This window comes from Colletotrichum siamense (assembly GCF_013390195.1).
Source record: "Colletotrichum siamense strain Cg363 chromosome Unknown KSG_Cg363_contig02, whole genome shotgun sequence".
Lineage (NCBI taxonomy): Eukaryota > Fungi > Ascomycota > Sordariomycetes > Glomerellales > Glomerellaceae > Colletotrichum > Colletotrichum siamense.
This window is the reverse complement of record NW_023501015.1, coordinates 1,345,570-1,364,961: the sequence shown is the minus strand read 5'-3', so window position 1 is coordinate 1,364,961 and position 19,392 is coordinate 1,345,570. Positions and strand designations below refer to the sequence as shown.

Here is a 19,392-nt window from a genome sequence, read left to right as displayed (position 1 = left end):
ACCTCCATGTCAAACAGCCACATGTTCCAGACCAATCAGCAACTCCACCTCGTTTCGGACGACCAGTGGAAGCTCTTATCTCGCTTGCTGCTTGGTCTCGTTGTCTGATATTTCATCTTCAATATGGTTCTCAGAAACATGTCTCCTGGCCTTGCATTATGCGGCTCCAACTCAGCCAAGCAGACACAGCCTTTCGTCTGAATGGTGCGACGTGTCCCGTTCCCGTCCTTTCAGCCTCCCGGAGCTGGAGCGTCATACCGTCATAAGCTGTCGGAGCGCATACTGGTGGCGACCGCATCCGTTTCGTCCCGTCTCGGGCCTTGGGCGGCAGGACGATGGGAAAGCAGGGAACGCGCAGCCGCCTTTGCCGTGAGTGTGTGTGTGTGGATGGTGCTTCTCGCGGTCTGTTGAGAGCTGTGCTCGCCGTGCCGGAGTAATCGGTTCATCCGTCAGTTCAGTCTTTTGCCAAGGCAGTTGACGGATGCCTTCTCAACTATCCACCACACAACCATCACGAAAAAGCACAGCTGCAAGCTTCCGAAAGTGAGGCGGGTTTTGCACTAGGCGCGATTGCCGCTATTGTCGTTGTCGAGAGCTTCCTTTGAAAAAGTTATATATGCCAACAGCTACCCCGGCGGTCTTAATGTCTGATCGTTTTCACGTCACTCCTTCAGAAGCTCTTTTCGATAGCCGTTGCCGTCCAAAATGTGGTTCAGCGTTGGAATCGCTCTACTCGTCGGCCAAGCCTTGGCCACGCCTCACTCTCTGCAGCAAAGACAGGGTAACGACTGCCCGCCAATTCACATCTTTGGAGCGCGGGAGACGACTGCGCCCCCGGGGTTCGGGGCAGCAGCCAAAATTGTCGACGATCTCACAAAGGCCAACCAGGGAGCCACGAACGAGGCCATCAACTACCCTGCTTGCGGCGGTGGTACGGACTGCTTGGGTGTGAGCTACGCCGACTCGGTCAAGAACGGCACAGACTCTGTAGCCACGGCTATCAATGATTTCAACAAGCGGTGTCCCCAGACGAAGATTGTCATGTTGGGGTTCTCACAGGTGAGCGGTCCGTTGGCGAGTACATTACAGAAGCTAACGAAAACGCAGGGTGCCCAAATCATGGACAACGCATACTGCGGCGGCGGTGACAGCATCGAAGGAGTCAAGAACACCAACGTGCTCATCTCGCAGCAAGCGTTGGGGGCAGTCAAGGTTGCCATCTTCATGGGAGACCCGCGATACGTTGCCGGGCTGCCCTATGAAGTGGGCACCTGCCAAACGAAGGGAGTGAGTGGCTCGAATCTGTTAAGAACTTCACCAACTAACATGGTCAGTTCGCTCCTCGACCCCAAGGCTTCCAATGCCCGTTTGGGAACAACATCAAGTCCTTCTGTGACTCGGCCGACCCCTTCTGTTGCAACGGCAACGACCCAGTAGCGCACCTCCAGTATCCAAACATCTACGGCGACCAGATCAAGCAGTTTGTCAGCGATAAACTAAAGTAGACAGAGATACGAGACCATCGCGAGCGAAGTCTGCGACTGCTCGCGCTCGCACTCGGACACGTGCGGATGTGACAGAACACCCTCAGAACTCTCGGCCGCGCGTTCCTGGATATAATAGATGCTCGGGAGGGTGGGGAGGGCATTGTGCTTTTCGAGTTGCTTTTGCCGAGCTCCAACTCCTACAACCGAGTTCGGCCAGACCGCAAAGTAAATATCCCGACGTCTCTTAATAGAGGGTGCCATAGACGGCGCTCAGACCGACCGAGGGTTGGGTTGAAGAGCCTAAGCATAGACGTAATTAATCGAGAATCCGTATTTAGAGACGTTGTCGGTTTCGCATGGCCGATTTTGGTGTGTGCTGCAGCTCTCCGGGAATCTCCAGTCGATCGCAAAGTCAATTCGATGTGTAAGCTTAAAGCTTCGTGACTCGATGAAGTTCTAGCTGTTGATGGTCTTCATAACCGTGTGGCTAGAGGCATGTAAGAGTGGCTGAGCATCGTCGTCCGTGATCTCGGGTTGTGGCTGCTGCCTGACTAAGCGGGATAGACCCACCCATCAATCGTCTGTCCAATTAGCTTCACATCTAGCTTGAGCTGTCCGACGCGTTCACGATCCAGCTACCGCGTCTCGAACGACAACCCCGCAATCGGAATGCTCTGACGATCCCAACTGCTACTGTCATGCACCTAGCCGACAAAGTGACACAATGGCAAGAACACGAACTGCCAAACCCGATGACGCAAGCACCGCCCCCGCCCAGGTGACAAGCCCCGACGCCGGAGCGCGTCGCAGTAGGCGATTGAGACAGGACGACGTCGAGATGGGCGGACTACCGAAACCTAAGAGACCGAGGAAGAGCCAAGAGAATGTCGAGCAGGAGCCCGAAGACCAGGATGAGGCGGGGGGCGAAGATGTTGCCACAAGAGTATGCCAAATCATGTCCAGAGGTGCGATCGCCGCTCACATGCCCTGCAGGAAAACAAGTCCACTCGAAGACGTGCTGGCTCGAATCTGAGGGTACACACCCTTCGAAAAGTCGCAGAGGATACGCATCGTAGGACGCAGCGTGCCTCCGAGGCGAACCAGACCACGAAACGGGTGTCGAGGAGGTCGTTTGCGTTGGAGAAGCGGCGTGTTCCACCGCGGCAAGAAGAGAGCCCCGAATCAGAGCTTCAGCACCAAGAAGACATTTACGATGTGCCCGTGACTCCGCCACGAGGCAGCCAGCCGAGGCCCCGCGCGTCTCAAGACGAGTCTGAAGAAACGGGATCGAACCCTGAGGACGAGCTCTTTGTGCCGCAGGAAGAGGCCAGTGATGCGGATCTGTACGAGGAGCCGACGGGGGTGGGAAACGGAAACGACGAGGAGATTTCAGAAGAAACGCCCGAAGAAGCTGAAGAACAGCCTTTCCCGTCTATCCAGAAACTCAGAGATATCGTCGTGGACATGGGTCCGGCTGCCCCCGACGCTGAACCCACCGACTTCACATACCCCGACGACCACTATATTTTCGCGATGCCTACGGGCGACGAGAAGACGGCATCAGCACCTTACAAAACTCACACCCTCAAGTACATGACTGAGCTGATGAGCGGGTCTGGTTGGGCTAGAGGGATCAATCCACATGTCGCAGGGTCTCTGCCCAAGTCGAAAGTGAGCCGCGAGTTCTGGGATGATTTTGTTTTCTTGAAGAGCTTCTGGTCTGGCATGCCAAGGGCATCCTACTTTGACGAACAGTGCGACTATTTGCACAACGATGATTTGGCGTCTCGGGCCAAAAAGGCCATCAAGAGGATCGACAGCTTCGTGACCGTGACCGTCGAGCGGGCCAAGAAGACATCCAACGGGTTTGAAGAGCTCATGCCCCCAAAGCCACTCACAAAAGACCTATACGAAAAGATTATACCCATGCTTATAGCAACCCTCAACAGCGTCTTCCAGAGAGGCGTGGCCGGCAAACAGCAATGGCTTGGGACTTTTACGAAGTCGACTCTCCAGATTATGCAGAGGCTGCTGGCATGGCTCCATCGGCTGTATGTGACCATGATGGATAGTCTCGCAAAGAGGCCGCGAGACCAGACCGGGACGCAAAGGAAGAGCCGGGAAAAGCTCTCTAGATACCTGGTTGACCTCAAGGTGGAATTCAAGAACCTGGACGCAGAGCTGACGGCGGCCCCATGGCGCAAGCGAGCTCACGAGGAAAGAGTACGGCGGGCGTTAGAGGCCCAAGAGCGACAGCGTGTTCAGGAGGAGGAGAGGAGACGTTGGCAACGAGAACTGGTTGACCGGCAAATTGCGGAACGATTCGCACATCGCGCAACTGCCGCACGGCAGACTCAAGCAGCGCAGCAGACTTCGACGGCACGGCAAAACCAGGGGCTGCAACCGGCAGCAACACCACAAGGCACATCTCAGCAGGACAGTGGTGACGACTCCTGGTCGCTCGAAGCTGACAAGCACCTGCTCAAAATACTGCTCAACAACCCAAAGGTTCAGCCACAGTTCCTGGCGTGGGAGTTGGACCGCAGCATCGACGACGTGAGGGACAGAGTGGAGGTGCTGAAGCAAGCCGCCAGGACAAACGCTGCCAACAAGGGCACGCCGCTGCCAGCGTTCGCAGCCACCTGAGGCGTTCATTGAATACGATATTAGCTTAGAAGCGTGTGGTTTAAATGATACCCAGTCTGCGCCATGCGCGCAATTATCGAATCCGCAGTACAAACACTTGATCCATTCTGCCGGCCCGGAAATGTCAAACACAGTCATCTCTGCGCACAGGGTTTCGCTCGCTCGCCGGCGGCGATGACTCGGCGTTGGTGTTTCGACGTCTATTGTCATCAAACCGTGACTCCCTGCGGTTGCAGCGACGGTCCAACATGAATCATGCTTTAGGCTAACCCGATTACAAACCCACCGCGACGGGCGGCGGCAGAAGAAGAGAAGAGCTGTAAAACGGCCGCCGTCGATGGCATCAGGATGATGGTCCAAGTCGACGGCGCCGCGATCTTCGCACGCTACATCAGCACGGAAACGGCAGGCGTGTAGCACCTCCCACGTGGCCCTCCGATCGATCCCACCTGTTCGTGTCATAGGGGTGGTACGGTCGGGCGGCGGCAGTAAACGAACGGAGGCGCGCAGTACGGCAAAGGGCAGAAGCAACACGAACAAGGCCAGGGGGCGCACCGAGACCCTTCCAGAGTTGGGGAGGAGGGGGGGCGCACACGCCCTGGGCGGCCGCCATTTTCGCATCTGCCGAAGATTTTGGCTCAGCGACTGATACGCCACGTAGGTGACACTGGCACACTGCGGGCTTGTTGGTTTTGGGAGGTGCGCTGGTTTGCTGGCCGTGGGGCTTCGGCAGATGAGAATGAGTGCTGTTTGGGTGAGAGGCATGAGGGTTGGTCCCTGCAGGTCGGCCTCATGGGTTTACGGGCTACGTGATGGGACGAAAAGGCGAGATGGAACGGATCAGAGGAACGGACGAGGAATCTTGGATCGCGAGTGCGAGCGAAGGAAGCTTTGGTGCTGCTCGTGGGCGCTCGGGAAGCCTGAAGGGGCTTGGCTTGAGCTGCGAGCCGCATCTGCTTATGCGTTTACGCTGATCTTGTTTCCGAAACTTCGATGAGGACAATGGCAGCGCCAGTCCGTCGTTTCTCCGGCGGTATCGCATCACATAAGCACATAAGAGACCGGCGGCCTTGCTAATGAACACATGGTAGCAGTAGGGGCGGCGCACAAGCGGGCAGTTCTTCGGATACTGCACTGGATCTTGGGTCGACACGTGCTGGGGAAGGGTTCAGGACCACCGGACGGTCTCTTCTGGGCTGGTCGGGCAATTTAGAGGACGGAATCAATTGCCGATGAAACTGGACCGTCGAGGTGGTGGTGTGTTCTGGCCAAAGAACTAGCAGGCGTTTAACATAGCATCGCCTTCGTGCCTGGGAAGTCTGGGACCGGCGGCAACGTTCTGATTTGCCGCGGTAGGCTTTCTCCTGCTGGGCTGGGCTTACCACCGCCGCGCCGAAGTCGAACGCTGGAAGTCAGAGACGCTCAAAGCTTGAAAAGCGAAAAGCAAGACGGGCGTCAGTGGGAGATGTCAAACGTGCTGCGCTGCAACCCACCACCAACCCGTCCCCTCGGCTAGGCTTTGGAGGGGGATGCAGGTGCGGGGAACCCTTGAGTTGTCAAAACTGGGAGACGTCCGGGGCGGGTATGCGGTGCGGAGGATTCGGGCGGCGGAGACGCAGGACGGCCGAGAGAGATGGCATTGGACAGGCAACACAGAGCTGAAGGCCGAGATGGGCGATGGACGAATGGCAGAAGTGCCGCGGCAAGCTGTGCAGACTGAGGCTCTACTGTGCATCAGGGAGTGTTGCATTCGACCGTCAGTCAGTCTTCGGTCAGCCGTCGGCGCGCGTCTTATTCGGGGCCGAAAACGTTTTGTGCAAGCAGAGTCGCTTGAGACAAGACCTGATTGGCGTCTTGGGAGATGTTGGAGAGGAAGAGAGAGGCTGGGGTGGAATGCATGGAGCTTGTCTTGGAATGTGTGGAGTTTCCAAGTGGGCAAATTTGGCGGACCCATTGGGTGTCTTGAACCTTCGGGCCAGAGAGTCGGCAGTGAGAATCGGATCGAATTACATTTCCAGTGTCTCTGAGCCCTCGAATGTCTTTGAGTCTCGCGGCGAGGCGGCGAAGACAGCGAGACAAAGGGCAGCAGCGTCAGATCTCACCACAGCGAGATGAATTCAAATGCCAACAAAGAGCCTCGTTCCCGGAGAAGGTTCCGAGAGACCACTCAAACAATCGGATTCAGAGACAATAGAGACAGCCGGACACACAACGAGGGCAGCCAAAACACACTGCAAAGAGTGAACTGAACCACACTGCTGCTCATTTTCAACTGCCGTGCCCCCACCAGATGCCATGACCAAGTCATGCCTGTTTCCAGCAGCCGCCGACCCCCTCCCCCGCAGATAAGGTGCTCCAACGGTGGGTCGTCGGCCCTGTATTATTTGCGCAGAGGACGGCACGGCAAGGCAATTGACCGCTGGCAGCGTCAGCAGGATTGCGCTGTGGTTTGGAAGGCTTGTCGTGAGTTTGATGCTGAGGTGGGAGAAGGGGAGAGGCGGCTCCATTGTCTCGTTGTGTCAAAGCCGGCCTGGACAGTCAGTCACCTGGCCCTGTCTGCCACCAACAGAGTCTCGGAGATGCCGGCCGGCCTGCGAGCGATGGATCTCTCAAGTCCGCAATGAATCGACCGCATGGCAGCCATGCCATGACCACGGCCAGCACGCACGCTCTTTTCCGGGCCACCTTGTCCGCTCTTTGGACGAAAGACTGCGAAATGCATCTGCCGAAAGTCGACGACCTGGACGACGCCCAGAAGAGTGTCACCAGTGTCCACCGACCAAGACCAGACCCCCTCCATCAGATCATCCATCGTATTGCAAGCTGCGCTATTGTCGCAATCCCGCGCGCGTCTCGTGCCAATCGCAGTCCCAATACGCAACGCGAGAGGGCAATCAATCCCATCGGCAGGCAAGCGGGCAACCCCTCACTCGTAGCTGTCTCAACCATGACAGCATCAGCATCGACGACAAGGACCCCGATCTGCCGTCTGCTGTGAACCGATACGCTCGCTGCATGTCTCGAGGCACACACACACGAGGACACACACACACCACAACACCAGAGGCACAATACCCCCGGCTCGGTCCCCTCGGCAGCGGAAACTCCCCCTCCTCAGCGACGGGCTTGCGGGCCCATCGACCGGGGGGCCCCTCCCTACCCCAGGATCTGTTGCCCTTGGCTGGACCTCCCCCCGGCGTCATTCTGCGAGCTTCTGAGTGGCCGCCATCCGCCGCTGTACCTGAGGACGACCGACCTGCGGTGCGGTGCCTAGCCCGTGTCGCCTCCCTCTGGGCCCTAAATGCTAGGGTGCGCTGACGCCGCTGGCTTTGGGGGCTTGCTGCGTAAGGTGTGGCATTCGATTTGCTGATTTGCGCCGTGGTGACGTGGGGAGCTGTTCGAGCAGCGATTCCACCGACTCTTCCACGCTACCGACCGCCGCACCTAGTCTGCGGCCACAAACACTCGGACGGGTCCTTTTTTTGAGGTCAGCGTCTCTCTGGGAGATCTCTCTTACCTCCGGAGCCTCTAAGTCTAGCATCTTCCCAAATCAAGTCTGCTTGGAACGACGGCGACGGCACGACGGCCAGCCTAACGAGTAGTCAAATTCCACATCTGGGCCCCCTCGCGTGCTCCGGACGGTTTGCAATGTCCTAGTCCAGGTCATCCCGAGCCTGACTTTGCCGTTGTTGATCGGTTTTTGCGAGATTTGCAAAACCGATCTCGCGTGGTGGTGGCCCTTGTGTCGGCACGGCGTCTACAACCGCCGCCCCTTCCAATACTCGGTGCACTCAGTCACTTCATCCCTCCTCCAAATCCACATCAACCACATCCATATCCGCCAGTCCCCGTTTTCCCACAACCCAGGATCCCAGAAACCCAAGAACCCTTGCGAATTCTAACTCTATTTCGCCCGCCCTCTTGTCTCATCTCGTACGAGACAAACGCCGACGCCAGCGCTGCGTGTCCTGGTCCCCGAGAAAAGCCAGCGGACCGTCGTCTGAGAGGGTTACCCTTTCTGTCTTCACTTTCAACGGCGTGGGAATCCTCTGATCTTGGCTATCTTGGCTACCCCGGAACCCGCACGCTGCATTACTTGCCGTGCCTGTCGCCGGATACTCACCAGAGTCACCGCAAACTTTGGCGCATCTGCCATCTCGAGTGACGCTCGCTTGCTCCACCGCCGAGGCACAGGTGCAGCTGCACGTTGACCACACGGCATGCCCCCTCGCATACCTCCCAGCCCCATAGGATCCGGTCGATGCGTCCCAAGATAGAAACTGGATAAATTACTCTCGGTACCTGGCCCGGGTAATCGTCTGGTCGCCGGCTACATCAACCCCATAACCGCCCCGTTGGTATTGCCCGGTCTTGTGCACTCGACTCTTGCAACTCTTAGTCAACCTCAATACGACTTGGCAAACATGCACGGCATCACAGAGACGTTACTAGAAACCCTAGCCACACACTGGCTGTCAATAGGTGCATCACTTATTGTGGCCTGGCTGGTTAAGAATCATTACAACAACGGACTCAACAAGTATCCCGGGCCTTTCCTGGCGTCGTTGACGGATTGGTGGCGCTTCTTCGACGTCAAGGGACAACGCCCAGAGGTAACACATCAAAAACTACACGAAAAATATGGCGACGTTGTTCGGCTGGGTCCCAATACGCTGTCGTTCGCCGACCCCGCTGCCCTGAAGACCATCTACGGGCTGAACAAGGGATTCGTCAAGGTAGGCTCTCTCGATACCGTCATGCTACGCAGCTAACAATGTCAGTCCGATTTCTACATTGTGCAGCAGTCCGTGGTCAAGGGCCACAGCCTGCAGTCGCTGTTTAGCACAACAGACAACAGCTTCCACTCGCAGTTCCGCCGATGTGTCAACTCGGCCTTTTCCATGTCGGCCCTGGTTCAGTATGAGCCGTTTGTCGACAACACGACCAAGCTGTTTCTGTCACAGACGGAGAAGCTGTTTGCTGGAAACCCCGAAGGGTGTGACTTTACGACGTGGCTTCAGTTCTACGCGTTCGACGTTATTGGAGAGATCACCTACAGCAAACGCCATGGGTTCATTGAGAAGAACGAGGACATTGACGGTATCGTGGCGTACCTGAGCAAGCTGTTCCTCTACGTGGCGCCGGTGAGTCTAGCCTTGGCACGTCGCGGAATCTTACTGACGTGAGCAGATTGGCCAAATCCCCCTCCTCGACCGCCTCTTTCTCAAGAACCCCATCTACCTGAAGCTGTCCCAATGGGGCTTCATTGACTCGACGTTCCCGGTTGCCCGCTTCGCCCGTGCCCGTATGGCCGAGCGTCTCCCCGAGCTCAACGGCAAGGAGCCCCTGCTGCCCGTCACGAACGGCAAGAAGCTGGCCGAGCAGCCCGACCTCTTGTCCAAGTTCCTGGCCGCCCGCGAGGCCCGCCCCGATTTCATGTCAGACGTCCTCGTGCAGACGATGGCCGTCAGCATGGCGTTTGCCGGATCTGAGACCACCGCCATCAGCCTGGCGGCCGTCTTCTACTACCTGCTACGCACCCCGACTGCGCTGGCGCGGTTGAAGGAGGAGCTGGACCAGTTTGGCCGCGAGGGCGGCTTCAGCGACACCGAGACGGGGCTGGTCACCTGGACCGAGAGTCAGAAGCTGGTCTACCTCGACGCCTGCATCAAGGAGGCCTTCCGCATGCACCCGGCCGCCGGTCTCCCTCTGGAGCGTATCGTCCCCGAGCAGGGCGCCGAGATTGCGGGAACCTTTGTCAAGGGCGGAACGATTGTGGGCTGCAGCGCGTGGATCATCCACCGCCGGCCCGAGATCTGGGGCGCAGACGTTGACACCTACCGCCCCGAGCGGTGGTTGGTGGACGAGACAAAGGACCGCGAGGCGGAAGAGCAGCGCATCAAGGAGATGAACGGTCACATGTTCCAATTTGGCATGGGCAGCCGCACGTGCATCGGAAAGAACATTAGCTTGTTGGAAATCTACAAGGTGGTGCCGAGTCTGTTGAGGAGATTCGACGTAAGTAAACTGTCATCTTCTGCAGACCTTCACTAACAGTCCGCAGATCAAGTTCAAAGACCCCAACCAGGAGTGGCAGCTCATCAACGCGTGGTTTGTTAAGCAAGTCAACTTTTACACAATGTTTACGCCTAGGGATATCGTCAAGCCGGAGGTGAACGAAAAAAAGTTCATAAAAGACGATGAGTGATGAGATGATGACCATAGAAGTATCAAATCAATCTACACACATATATATATATCTATACAAGCAATTTCAACAGGCTCCATTGATGCTGAATCTACGCCATCTATACAACCAATTTCAAATAGGCCCCTGGTATAATATGCAGCCCACCGTTCTACAGGATATCTTTCGGCAACAGGATAAAAGCAACTCGGAATGCTCAACTCAAGCCCACTCAAACTCGTTCTTCAACCCCTCAGCGCCGCTCTTGTCGTCGGCATCTAGATACCCGCAGATCCGTCCCTGGGGATCCCACTCCTTGCGGATCTGCATCAGCTTCTTGCCCTGCTCGTCGCCCCAGAACTTGGTCCGGCGGTGGCGGAAGTCGGCATCGCCAAGGTAGCTGCCCGCGGACTTCTTTTCGACGTCCTTCATCACGTCCTGGACCCAGTCGTGGCACCTCTCGTCGTCCTCGGCGTCGGGGTAGATGGTGTACAGCGCAAAGTAGTGGTCGCTCTGCATGCTCAGCGCCATGTCGGGCATCGTCTTGGCCTTTTCATCCACGTCCCCGTTGGCCACCGCCGAACCCAGCTGCACGCGGCGGGAGCAGGGGTTCATGGAGAAGTACAGCGCAAAGGACTGCGGCGTCGGCAGCGTCGTGAACGCCTTCTTGAGCACCTTGGGTACGTCCGCGTCGTTGGACACGTACGAGTTCTCCGAAATGTACCGGTGCGCGGGCGGGTTGCTGGCGTCCTGGTCGACGTACTGCTGCGGGAGAGACGTCGGGTTCGCGAAGACGGTCTGCAGCGGGCGCGAGGGGTGGGACGAGTGCAGCGGGATGAGGTCCTCGGGGTCCGGCTTGAAGGACAGGAAGTTGGCCATCACCTGCGGGGAGTCTGCCCCAGGCGGTGTGAGCGTCAGCAGGACAATCTCCGTCGACGGCGGCGCGGTAGGGCAGATCTGGGACGGTCAGCATTCGGTCTCTCGACATGCAGCAGGGTGGCATACCTTGATGACCCAGTTGAGGATCTCCTCGAAGCGGTCGAGCGAGTAAAAGTACAGCGACTGGTACATGCCCGACAGAGGCCGCGTGCGGAGGTGGAAGCGGACGACGACGGCCGGGAAGCCGGGGCCCGAACCGCGCGCTGCCCAAAAGAGGTCTGGGTTCTCCGTTTCCGAGCACCGGAGCTCGTTGCCGTCGGCCGTGACGACGTCAATGGCGACAATGTTCTCGCAAGCCCATCCCCAGTTCTGCAGCCCGTCAGCTTGAAGTCTCAGATGGGAACAAACGGCTTACCTTGCAGTTCCACCCCATACCGCCCTGCAGCAAGAAGCCGCCGAGCCCAACGTCGGGGCAGTGTCCTCCGGGAAAGAATCTGCCGACGCCCTCCTCGCTGTCATCACCAGGCCCGCCAAGCTGTCCGGCCAGGAACCCGTTCACCTCTCTCCCGGTCCGCGCCGGCGCACAGCTCACGACGCCGGTGCTCTTATCATACACAAGCCCGTCCTCGCCGCCCTCGTCCTTGCCAAACCCGCCCAGGTCAATGAGCAGCGCCTCGTCTCTCACGCTCCACGCGGCCCAGCTGTGGCCTCCGCTGCGCACACTCACCCGCCACCCCTTCTCCTTGGCCAGCTTGACCGCCTCGACGACGTGCGCCCGGTGCGTGGCCTGGACGACGGCGACGGGCCGCCGGTGAAAGTCCCGCATGGCGTTGAACACGCGCCCCCAGACGGCGGCCGAGTACTCCGAAAACGGCGTCTCTTCGGCGAAGAGGATCGGCAGAGGCGGCGCGGGCATCTTTGCGGCGGCGAGTAGTTGTTCCCTGCGTGCGGCGGGTATGCGGTTTCCAAGTCTGGACATCTTTTCTTCAGCACTGCGTGCGATCCGCGGAGCTTTAAGACAATGCAAATTCCTCCAACCCTGTGATCTGGATCGGGGCTGAAATCGACGAGGGGTTGCGGGCGATGCCTCGTGGCAGCAAAGAAAGAAGAAGGAATATACCGTAAATAAGGCTGCAGTCCGCTGAACCCAAGAGTACGGCTCGTGGAGGCTCAACAAAGGCGGGACAAAAGAGCAGCTCGTCCAGCTAGACCAGTCCAGAACCTGGGTCTTGTACGAATGCGTAAACGGGGATCTCAGCTGCAATCTCCTCGAACAGAAAAAAGGTCAGCTCCCTGGGTTTTCCCTTCTTTTTAAAAAGGGTCGCGATTGGGATGCAAGCTAATCAACTGCTACGGAGCGTACCTCTAGACAAATCGGAGGAGCTCAGCTCAAATCTCCCGCGGGGCAAGCTTAAGCCAAATAAGCTCTCGTCCTCCGAAGCAGACAAGGTAGAAGACGAGAAAAATCGTACCACAATCCCCTCGGTAGATGCGTCTCCAAGAGGTCAAAGAGTTGGTTTTTTTATCGATAAACAAGTGCAACAAGGATCAGATCAATTGGACTCCCGCGGAACGCAGCGGATGGCAAGTCCAGTTAAATGGGTTTCATCGCGCCAGCAGACGAAGTCACCCTCTCCGGCGTAGTCATCCTCCACTCCCGCTCATTTCAGTTCTCTTCTCCAACAAGGCAGCGGGACCGCCTTTCGCCATCCCCCACCCATCCGCCTCCATTGGACGTCAATGGCTCATTGGCTCCGTGTCACCGAACGACTCGTGCTTCTGCAGCAATTGCAGCAAGATGAGGAGACGATTTCCCCGCCCTTCGATCAAGAATCGTTTCGTTTCACGGGATGCGGGAGGGGTCTTGGCTCAGGAACACGCACATACGGATGGATACTCGTCAACTGCTAGCGGGTGCAAGGGTCGCACACCCCGGACCGGCCGCTTACGAAGCCTGGCCGTGGCGCACATCGTGGCCGCACCCGCTTTACCACGCCTGGTTTGGCACTGCCACCTCGTGGCTTCTGGACTTGCGTTGTCGAACACGCATCGAATCAATTCACTCTCAAAATCAGTTCATCTGGACCGGCCTCGACCCGCATCTGCAGCGAGAGGAAAAGGGGGTATCGTCCATTGCTACCTCGTCCCATCACACGCGTTCCTCCATAATTACATCGCGTCCGACGCAACGCATACAGCACTCAACAGCTCTGTCTCTCTATCCATCTCCTGCAAAGAATCAATTTGGTACCAGTACGCAAAACAAGCACCCTCTTCGATGCCAGACCGGCCCCGTGCCGGAATGCATAACCCCCGCGCTGTATTAAAACGAAAACCTCAAAACCCGGCCGGGCGGGACAAGGAGAAACGGGCCAAGGGCCCTGGCTTGCTGTACAAGTCAGGCGGCGAGCCTGCTAGCCACTGAACATGCGCGTGCCTCTACCGATTGCTCAGTTGTCGGCCCGCGGCGACTGCTGGAAGTCCGTGATGGACTCGAGCATGGCCAGGTTCTTCTCCTGCATGTCGCGGTCCATTGCGTGGATCTGGTTGGCGTTGACTCTAGCTCGTTGCAACTGCAGACTGTTAGCGACTGCTTCACCAGCGTAGACGGGGAGCATCAAGCAGGGGGCGATCCCACCACAGCAAGTGCCTCGGAGGAATGGTCTTCTTCCTCACCTTCGGGCTGGTTCGCGCCGTTCGCCTCGTCGTCGCCGTCGGCGTACCTGCTGGCCGCGAGTCCCTTGGGCTTCGCCACGGCCGCGTTGGCCTGTGATTGTTAGTAATGAAATGAGTAGACATGAGTGATGAACGCACCTTGGCCTCCGCAATCTCGGCGTCCTTCACCTTGAGCTGCGCCTGCAGCTCCTCGACGCCCTTCTCCTTGTCCGTCAGCGTCTTCTTCAGGCCGTCAATCTGCTCCTCCAGGTTCCGGCGCTTAGCCTGCTCCTCCTCCACAATCTTAGTCATCGTATCGTTGAGCTCCTCGTAGTCCGCCTTGTACGTCTTAAGCTGCTTGTCGGCCTCGAGCTTGGAGGCTTCGAGCTCCTTCTCGGCGAGGATGAGGTCCTCCTTGACGTCCGCGACCTCCTGCTTGGCCGCGGCCAGGCTGGTCTGGACGACGTGGAGCTCGTCCTCGAGACCCTTCTTGACGTTGGCGAGCTGCTCGCGGAGCTGGTCCCGCTCGGTGGTGTCCGGGGGCGTCGGCGACTTGTTCTTGACCGCGTCCAGGGCTGCCTCGGCCTCAGCGCGAGCCATCTTCTCTTGCGCAAACATCTGACCGAGCTCACCGTTCTCTTGCTCGACCTGGGCCTTCTCAGCCTCGGCCTTGGCGACGGACTCCTTGGCCGCCTTGAGGGCAGCCTCGAGCTCGGACGCCTGCGCCTTCTGCTTGGCAATCTCCTCGGCGAGAGCCTCGCTCTTGTTCTCGTACTGGTTCGTCAGCTCAGCAACAACCTTGGCGTGGGCCTGCTTCAGCTCCTCAAGCTCCATCTGCGCGCCAGAGGCGGACTGCTGCTTCAGCGCGTCGAGCTGCTCGGCGTGCATCGTGATCAGCTTCTCGACCTCGGCGGAGTGCGTGTCGTCGAGATTTCGCTTGGCCTCGGCGAGGGCGGCGGCGCTCGACGTCTCGGTCTCCCTGATTCTCGTCAGAGCCTCCTCAAGCTGGAGCTTCAGCGTAGACAGCTCCTCGGACTGCGCGCTGCCGGCCTGCTTGGCAGAGGCCAGCTCGGCCTGGTGAGCGGCGAGCAGCTTCTCCCTGGCGTCGGCGAGTTCGGCCTGGTGGGCGGCGATGATCTTCTCGCGGGCCTCGGCAAGCTCGGCCTCGTGGGCGGCGCGCAGCTTCTCGGTGGTGGACGCGAGCTCTTCCTTGTGCGCAGCAATCAGCTTCTCCTTGTCACCAGCGCTCTCCGTCAGGGCAAGGGCCTTCTCCTTCTCGCTGGCAATCTCGGCCAGCAGCTTCTCCTTCTCGCCGGTGGTCTCGGCCTTGAGCGCCTCGACAATGTCAGCGTGCGACGCCTTGAGCGCCTCAATCTCCTTGGCCAGGCTGGACTCGCTGTCGCTCTTGAGAATCTCGAGCTGCTTCGCGTGGCTGTCCTTGAGGCTCTGGAGCTCGGCGAGCTGCGCGTCCTTGTCAGCGGAAGCGCCGCTCTTGGCGCCCTCGAGCTCCTCGGCGTGGCTGGCGCGGAGGGCGTCCAGGGCCTTTTGGTGCTCGGCCTCCCGCGCCTCCAGAGCGGCAACGGCGGCGGCGAGCTCGGCCTTGGCCGCCTCGAGGGCCTGGGTGTGGCTCTCGCTGCTGTCGGCCTGGGCCTTGGTGAGGTCGCCGTGTTGAGTGGTGAGCTCGGTGTGCTTCGACTCGAGGTCGCCGTGCTTTGTGGTCAGCTCAGTGTGCTGAGCCTCGAGCTCGTTGTGCTTGGTCTCGAGATCCAGGAACTTGCGCTTGAAGAAGGCGTCGCCCTTGAGCGACTCAATCTCCTCCTCGTAGTCGGCAGAGACCTGCTTGAGCGCCTCGTCGTGCTTCTGGACGTGGGCAGCGTGCTCCGCCTTGGCCTGCTCGAGGGCCTCGTCCTTGGCGGCAATCTCCTCCTTGATGCTGTCAATCTGCTTCTTGAACTCGAGAGCCTCCTCCTGGGCCGTCGCGAGGTCGGCCTGGGCGACGGCAAGCTTGGACTCGACCTCGGCAACGAGGGCCTGCGCGGCGGCCAGCTCGGCAATCTTGGCATCCAGGTCGGCCTTGGCCTGCTCAGCGGTCTGCTCGGCAGCCTCGAGCTTGCTCTTGAGCTCGGCAACCTCGGCCTCGACGGCGGCGAGCTTCGTCTTGTGGGCCTCGAGCTCGGCGCTGACCTTGGTCTCGTGTGCGACCTCGAGGTCGTTCTGGGAAGACGTGAGGTCGTCAATCTTCTTCTGCAGCTCGGCGATGGCGCTCTCGTGGCTCGACTTCATGTTGGCGAGGGCCTCCTCGTGGCCGGCGAAGTCAGACTTGCCCTGGTCGAGCTGCTCGGCGTGCTTGGCTTCGAGGGCCTCGATGGCGGCCTTGTGCTGGTCGGTCAGGGAGCTCTGCAGCTCCTCGAGCTTGCTGGCGTGCTCCTCCATGGCCTTGTTGAGGTCGGACTCGCTCTGCTTCAGCTTCTCCTCGTGCTCGGCCTGGAGAGTCTCGAGGGACTGCTTCAGCGAGGCGAGCTCAGTCTCGGCGGCTTCCTTGGCGGCAATCGCCTCCTTGTACTCGCTTTGCTGTTTCTCCAAGTCAGCATCCGTGGCGACAAGATGTTCGTTGGCGTCATCAACCTGGGTCTCGAGCTCGGCCTGCTTAGCTTGCAACTCCGCCACCTGGTCCTGGTGGGCCTTTTGAATGTCATTCACGGCACTCTGCACCTGGGCGGCCTCCTGGGACGTGGCCTCGCCCATCTGGGCCATCCGCGACTGCGACTGCTCTACCTGCGCCTTGAGCTCGGTGAGCTGGGTCTCCTTTTCGGCCAGCTGCGACTCCTTGTCGGTGAGCTGCGCCTTGAGCTGCTCAATCTCCTTGGTCAAAGCCTCGGACGCGCCGGACGAGTCGGGTCGGATCGACGGTCGCGACGTTCGCGTGGCAGAGGTCGTGCCGGCAGCGGTCGAGAGGCGCTTCTTGGCCTCGGCGACGGCGCCGGTGCCGGTGGCGGCCGATCGGGAGGTCGTCGAAGAGGGGCGCGGGGCGGAGCTGATGGACTGTCGCGAAGCCGTCGAGGTCCTCGGGGCGGACGAGCTGCTCACGGAGCTGGCGGGTTTTCTGGCGGCAGCAGTGGCGGCGCCGGTGGTCGTGGTCGACGTCCTCTTCTCCTTGCTCGGCGAGCCGGCGCTGCTGGGGACGGCCGAGGTGCGGCGGACCGTCCTCTTGGTCTCGTCCTCAGAGGCAGACACGCTGGGCCGCGAGCGGTGAGTGGCGGTGGACGACGTGCTGCTGGGGACCTTGCGGGTGGCGCTGCTCGTCGTGCTCGTGCTGCTACCGGGAGGACGGGTGGGAGGCTTGCTCAGGCCGCCTGCCACGCGGGTGGTCGAGGAAGTGCCGGCGGGCTTCGCGGTGCTCGACGCAGACGCAGCAGGACGACGAGCGGTGGCCGTCGTTCCCGAGCTCGAGGCAGGCTTCTTCAGGGAGGAAGCGGCCGAGGCGGTCGACTTGGTGCTCGGGGAGCGGGGCGCGGCCTTGGGCGCATCGTCGTGCTGGACGACCTCGAAGCTATCGGCGTCGGACATGGCTGGAGATTATCGTGGCACAGCAAGAGATGTGTGTGTCGTTGGGCAATTCTGTCGGCGCGAGTCGGGTCAGCCAGGAGTTCAGGAAATAGAGCGCGGGCGCGGGTAGCTGCAGGAATTGATAGACACAGGTGGAGAGGGTGGGAGACACGGCATGTCTTGGTGGGAGCAGCTCGTGGCAAGCTGCACTGACCCCTCAAGGAGGGCAATTGGGCTCGACAAGGACGGAATGGAATGGAACTCACCTCGCGACGTCTGACAATGAGGCCTTCTCCTTTTCTTTTCCTCGCAGCTGGGCGTTGGTTCGCGGTTCAGGCACGGCGACACACAACGAGACAAGGAAAACAACACAAAAGGAGCAAAGAAAGGTACGGGGAACGGCGCAGAGGGTCGTTCTATCTACAAGCTTCGAAGCTCGGGTCAGTGGCGAAGCTGAGCAGAAAGGAATTGGAATGGGAGGTGCGGGATGGAGGGAGGAAGAGGTGTAAGGTGTCTTATTAGGTAAGGCAACGGCGAGGATATAAAAAAGTTGTTTCGATGCTGGCGGCGTGGATGGAGTCGCTCTGGCCTGTACACGTCCACATCCACATTGGAAGGTCCCCCAGTTCTCCCCTTTGGATAAGGTGATGGGTGGTGCATGGGATGGGCGGCAGCACATGGGGGACAGGCGTAAAACACGGCGGGCACGGCGGGCACTGCACTAAAGGTGCGGGTGAACTGGCATTAGGCGGCCCTTGCAGCACTGGCACCCGACGAGAGCAGCGCCCAGATTAAGCGAAGCCGCCTGTAGGGACGGCCACCAGCGGCAACGAAGCAGGGGTCTGCACGCTGCGCAGCAGAGGTGGGGTGGAGCACTGGAGAGGAGATGGGGCGGTCGACCGTTTCTACGAGGTGCATGAGCACTGTAGACGGTTGTATCTCTTCTCTGATTTCATGCTCAAGTTCCTGTGTCCCGATTGATTATCAATGGTTTCTCAGAGTGATTGACCTTAGGTGGTAAGGTAGACAGGTCGAGTATACAGGCCCGGCAGCCCCTGACAGCCCAGCGATAAGGTGCCAAACAAACAGCCAGCGGACGGTGCTGACAGCGGCACTCGCTCCAGCGCTCAGGAGCTCGGGCAGTGGGTCCATCTCAGGCTTGTCATTTGCTGACGCGACATTGGACGCCAATTGGCTTTCGCTTTCGCGGTACGTACCGCAACGTCTCTCGGTACTCGGGAGGTACCTTGAGGTCGCCTCGCATCCACCAGCGTCTCCCAACACCACCACCACCACCTCCACGTTCCAAACCTCGAGGTCCCCATCGTCTTCATCTCGGCCTGGGAAGCGCCTGTTCCAGCACCTTTATGCACCGGCGACTGGCCGTTTCAATTCGCCATTGCCAGACGCTCGCGGGATCGACACAGGTATGGCATTGACGAGCCCAACGCCGATGTAACTGGCCACCGAATACCAGACCGAACGTCTCTCTTTCTGCCTTGTCGCCATGATGCATGCCCCCGAACTCGGATGCCCTTCGAGCGGTCGCTGTCACCTGTGAAGAAGCTGCTGTCCGGCGGCAAGCCACCCGGAGCTATCAACGAGCCCTCCTGAACCCCTGAACTAATAACATGATTAGCAACTCACGTGCGGCCCCGCGAACGCCTGTCTCTGCCTCTTTGGCTCGTGTCAACTCCCCTGCGGAAAAGGAAAAACGACCAGATTACGAGTCGCAAAGGGGCACGAGCGACCGGTCCAATCTAGACGGGAAATTGTCCTCAGGTAGCTCGAGAACCCCCGCGCTTTCATCTGATATTCCCTCATCCACCATCGGATGGAAGCACATGTTTGTTCCCATTGTGCGCTGTCGAATTGAGAGATTTTAGATCACTCGTAAAAAAAAGTTGTTAGTTGGAATCAGCCTCATTCCATCGTCGTCTGTCTCCCGGCATGGGTCTGCTGGCTTCCGTCGCGCAAAAAGCACCGATCAGG

The 19,392-nt window shown here is 59.1% G+C and overlaps 5 protein-coding genes across 5 annotated transcripts; 3 read left to right on the top strand and 2 right to left on the bottom strand.

Annotated features, from left to right (window-relative positions):
• Positions 1-705: 705 nt before the first annotated feature.
• Positions 706-1,505, top strand: axe-2-2 (Acetylxylan esterase 2; the record flags this gene model as incomplete). Its single annotated transcript, XM_036634209.1, has 3 exons — positions 706-1,059; positions 1,108-1,287; positions 1,335-1,505. 3 exons carry the CDS (start codon positions 706-708, stop codon positions 1,503-1,505), a joined length of 705 nt encoding a protein of 234 aa, XP_036500738.1.
• Positions 1,506-2,211: 706 nt separating this feature from the next.
• Positions 2,212-4,133, top strand: CGCS363_v002359 (uncharacterized protein; the record flags this gene model as incomplete). The annotated part of the gene is made up of 2 exons (XM_036634208.1): positions 2,212-2,430; positions 2,481-4,133. The coding sequence occupies 2 exons, from the start codon at positions 2,212-2,214 to the stop codon at positions 4,131-4,133; spliced, it is 1,872 nt and encodes a 623-aa protein (XP_036499701.1).
• A 4,424-nt stretch (positions 4,134-8,557) lies between these two features.
• On the top strand, positions 8,558-10,341 carry andK-0 (Cytochrome P450 monooxygenase andK; the record flags this gene model as incomplete). Its single annotated transcript, XM_036634207.1, has 4 exons — positions 8,558-8,869; positions 8,915-9,277; positions 9,324-10,151; positions 10,198-10,341. 4 exons carry the CDS (start codon positions 8,558-8,560, stop codon positions 10,339-10,341), a joined length of 1,647 nt encoding a protein of 548 aa, XP_036499700.1.
• A 201-nt stretch (positions 10,342-10,542) lies between these two features.
• Positions 10,543-12,178, bottom strand: HDNO-1 (6-hydroxy-D-nicotine oxidase; the record flags this gene model as incomplete). The annotated part of the gene is made up of 3 exons (XM_036634206.1): positions 10,543-11,277; positions 11,326-11,568; positions 11,615-12,178. The coding sequence occupies 3 exons, from the start codon at positions 12,176-12,178 to the stop codon at positions 10,543-10,545; spliced, it is 1,542 nt and encodes a 513-aa protein (XP_036499709.1).
• A 1,471-nt stretch (positions 12,179-13,649) lies between these two features.
• On the bottom strand, positions 13,650-17,421 carry epi-1-0 (Laminin-like protein epi-1; the record flags this gene model as incomplete). Its single annotated transcript, XM_036634205.1, has 3 exons — positions 13,650-13,772; positions 13,838-13,966; positions 14,014-17,421. 3 exons carry the CDS (start codon positions 17,419-17,421, stop codon positions 13,650-13,652), a joined length of 3,660 nt encoding a protein of 1,219 aa, XP_036499708.1.
• Between the last annotated feature and the right edge of the window lie 1,971 nt (positions 17,422-19,392).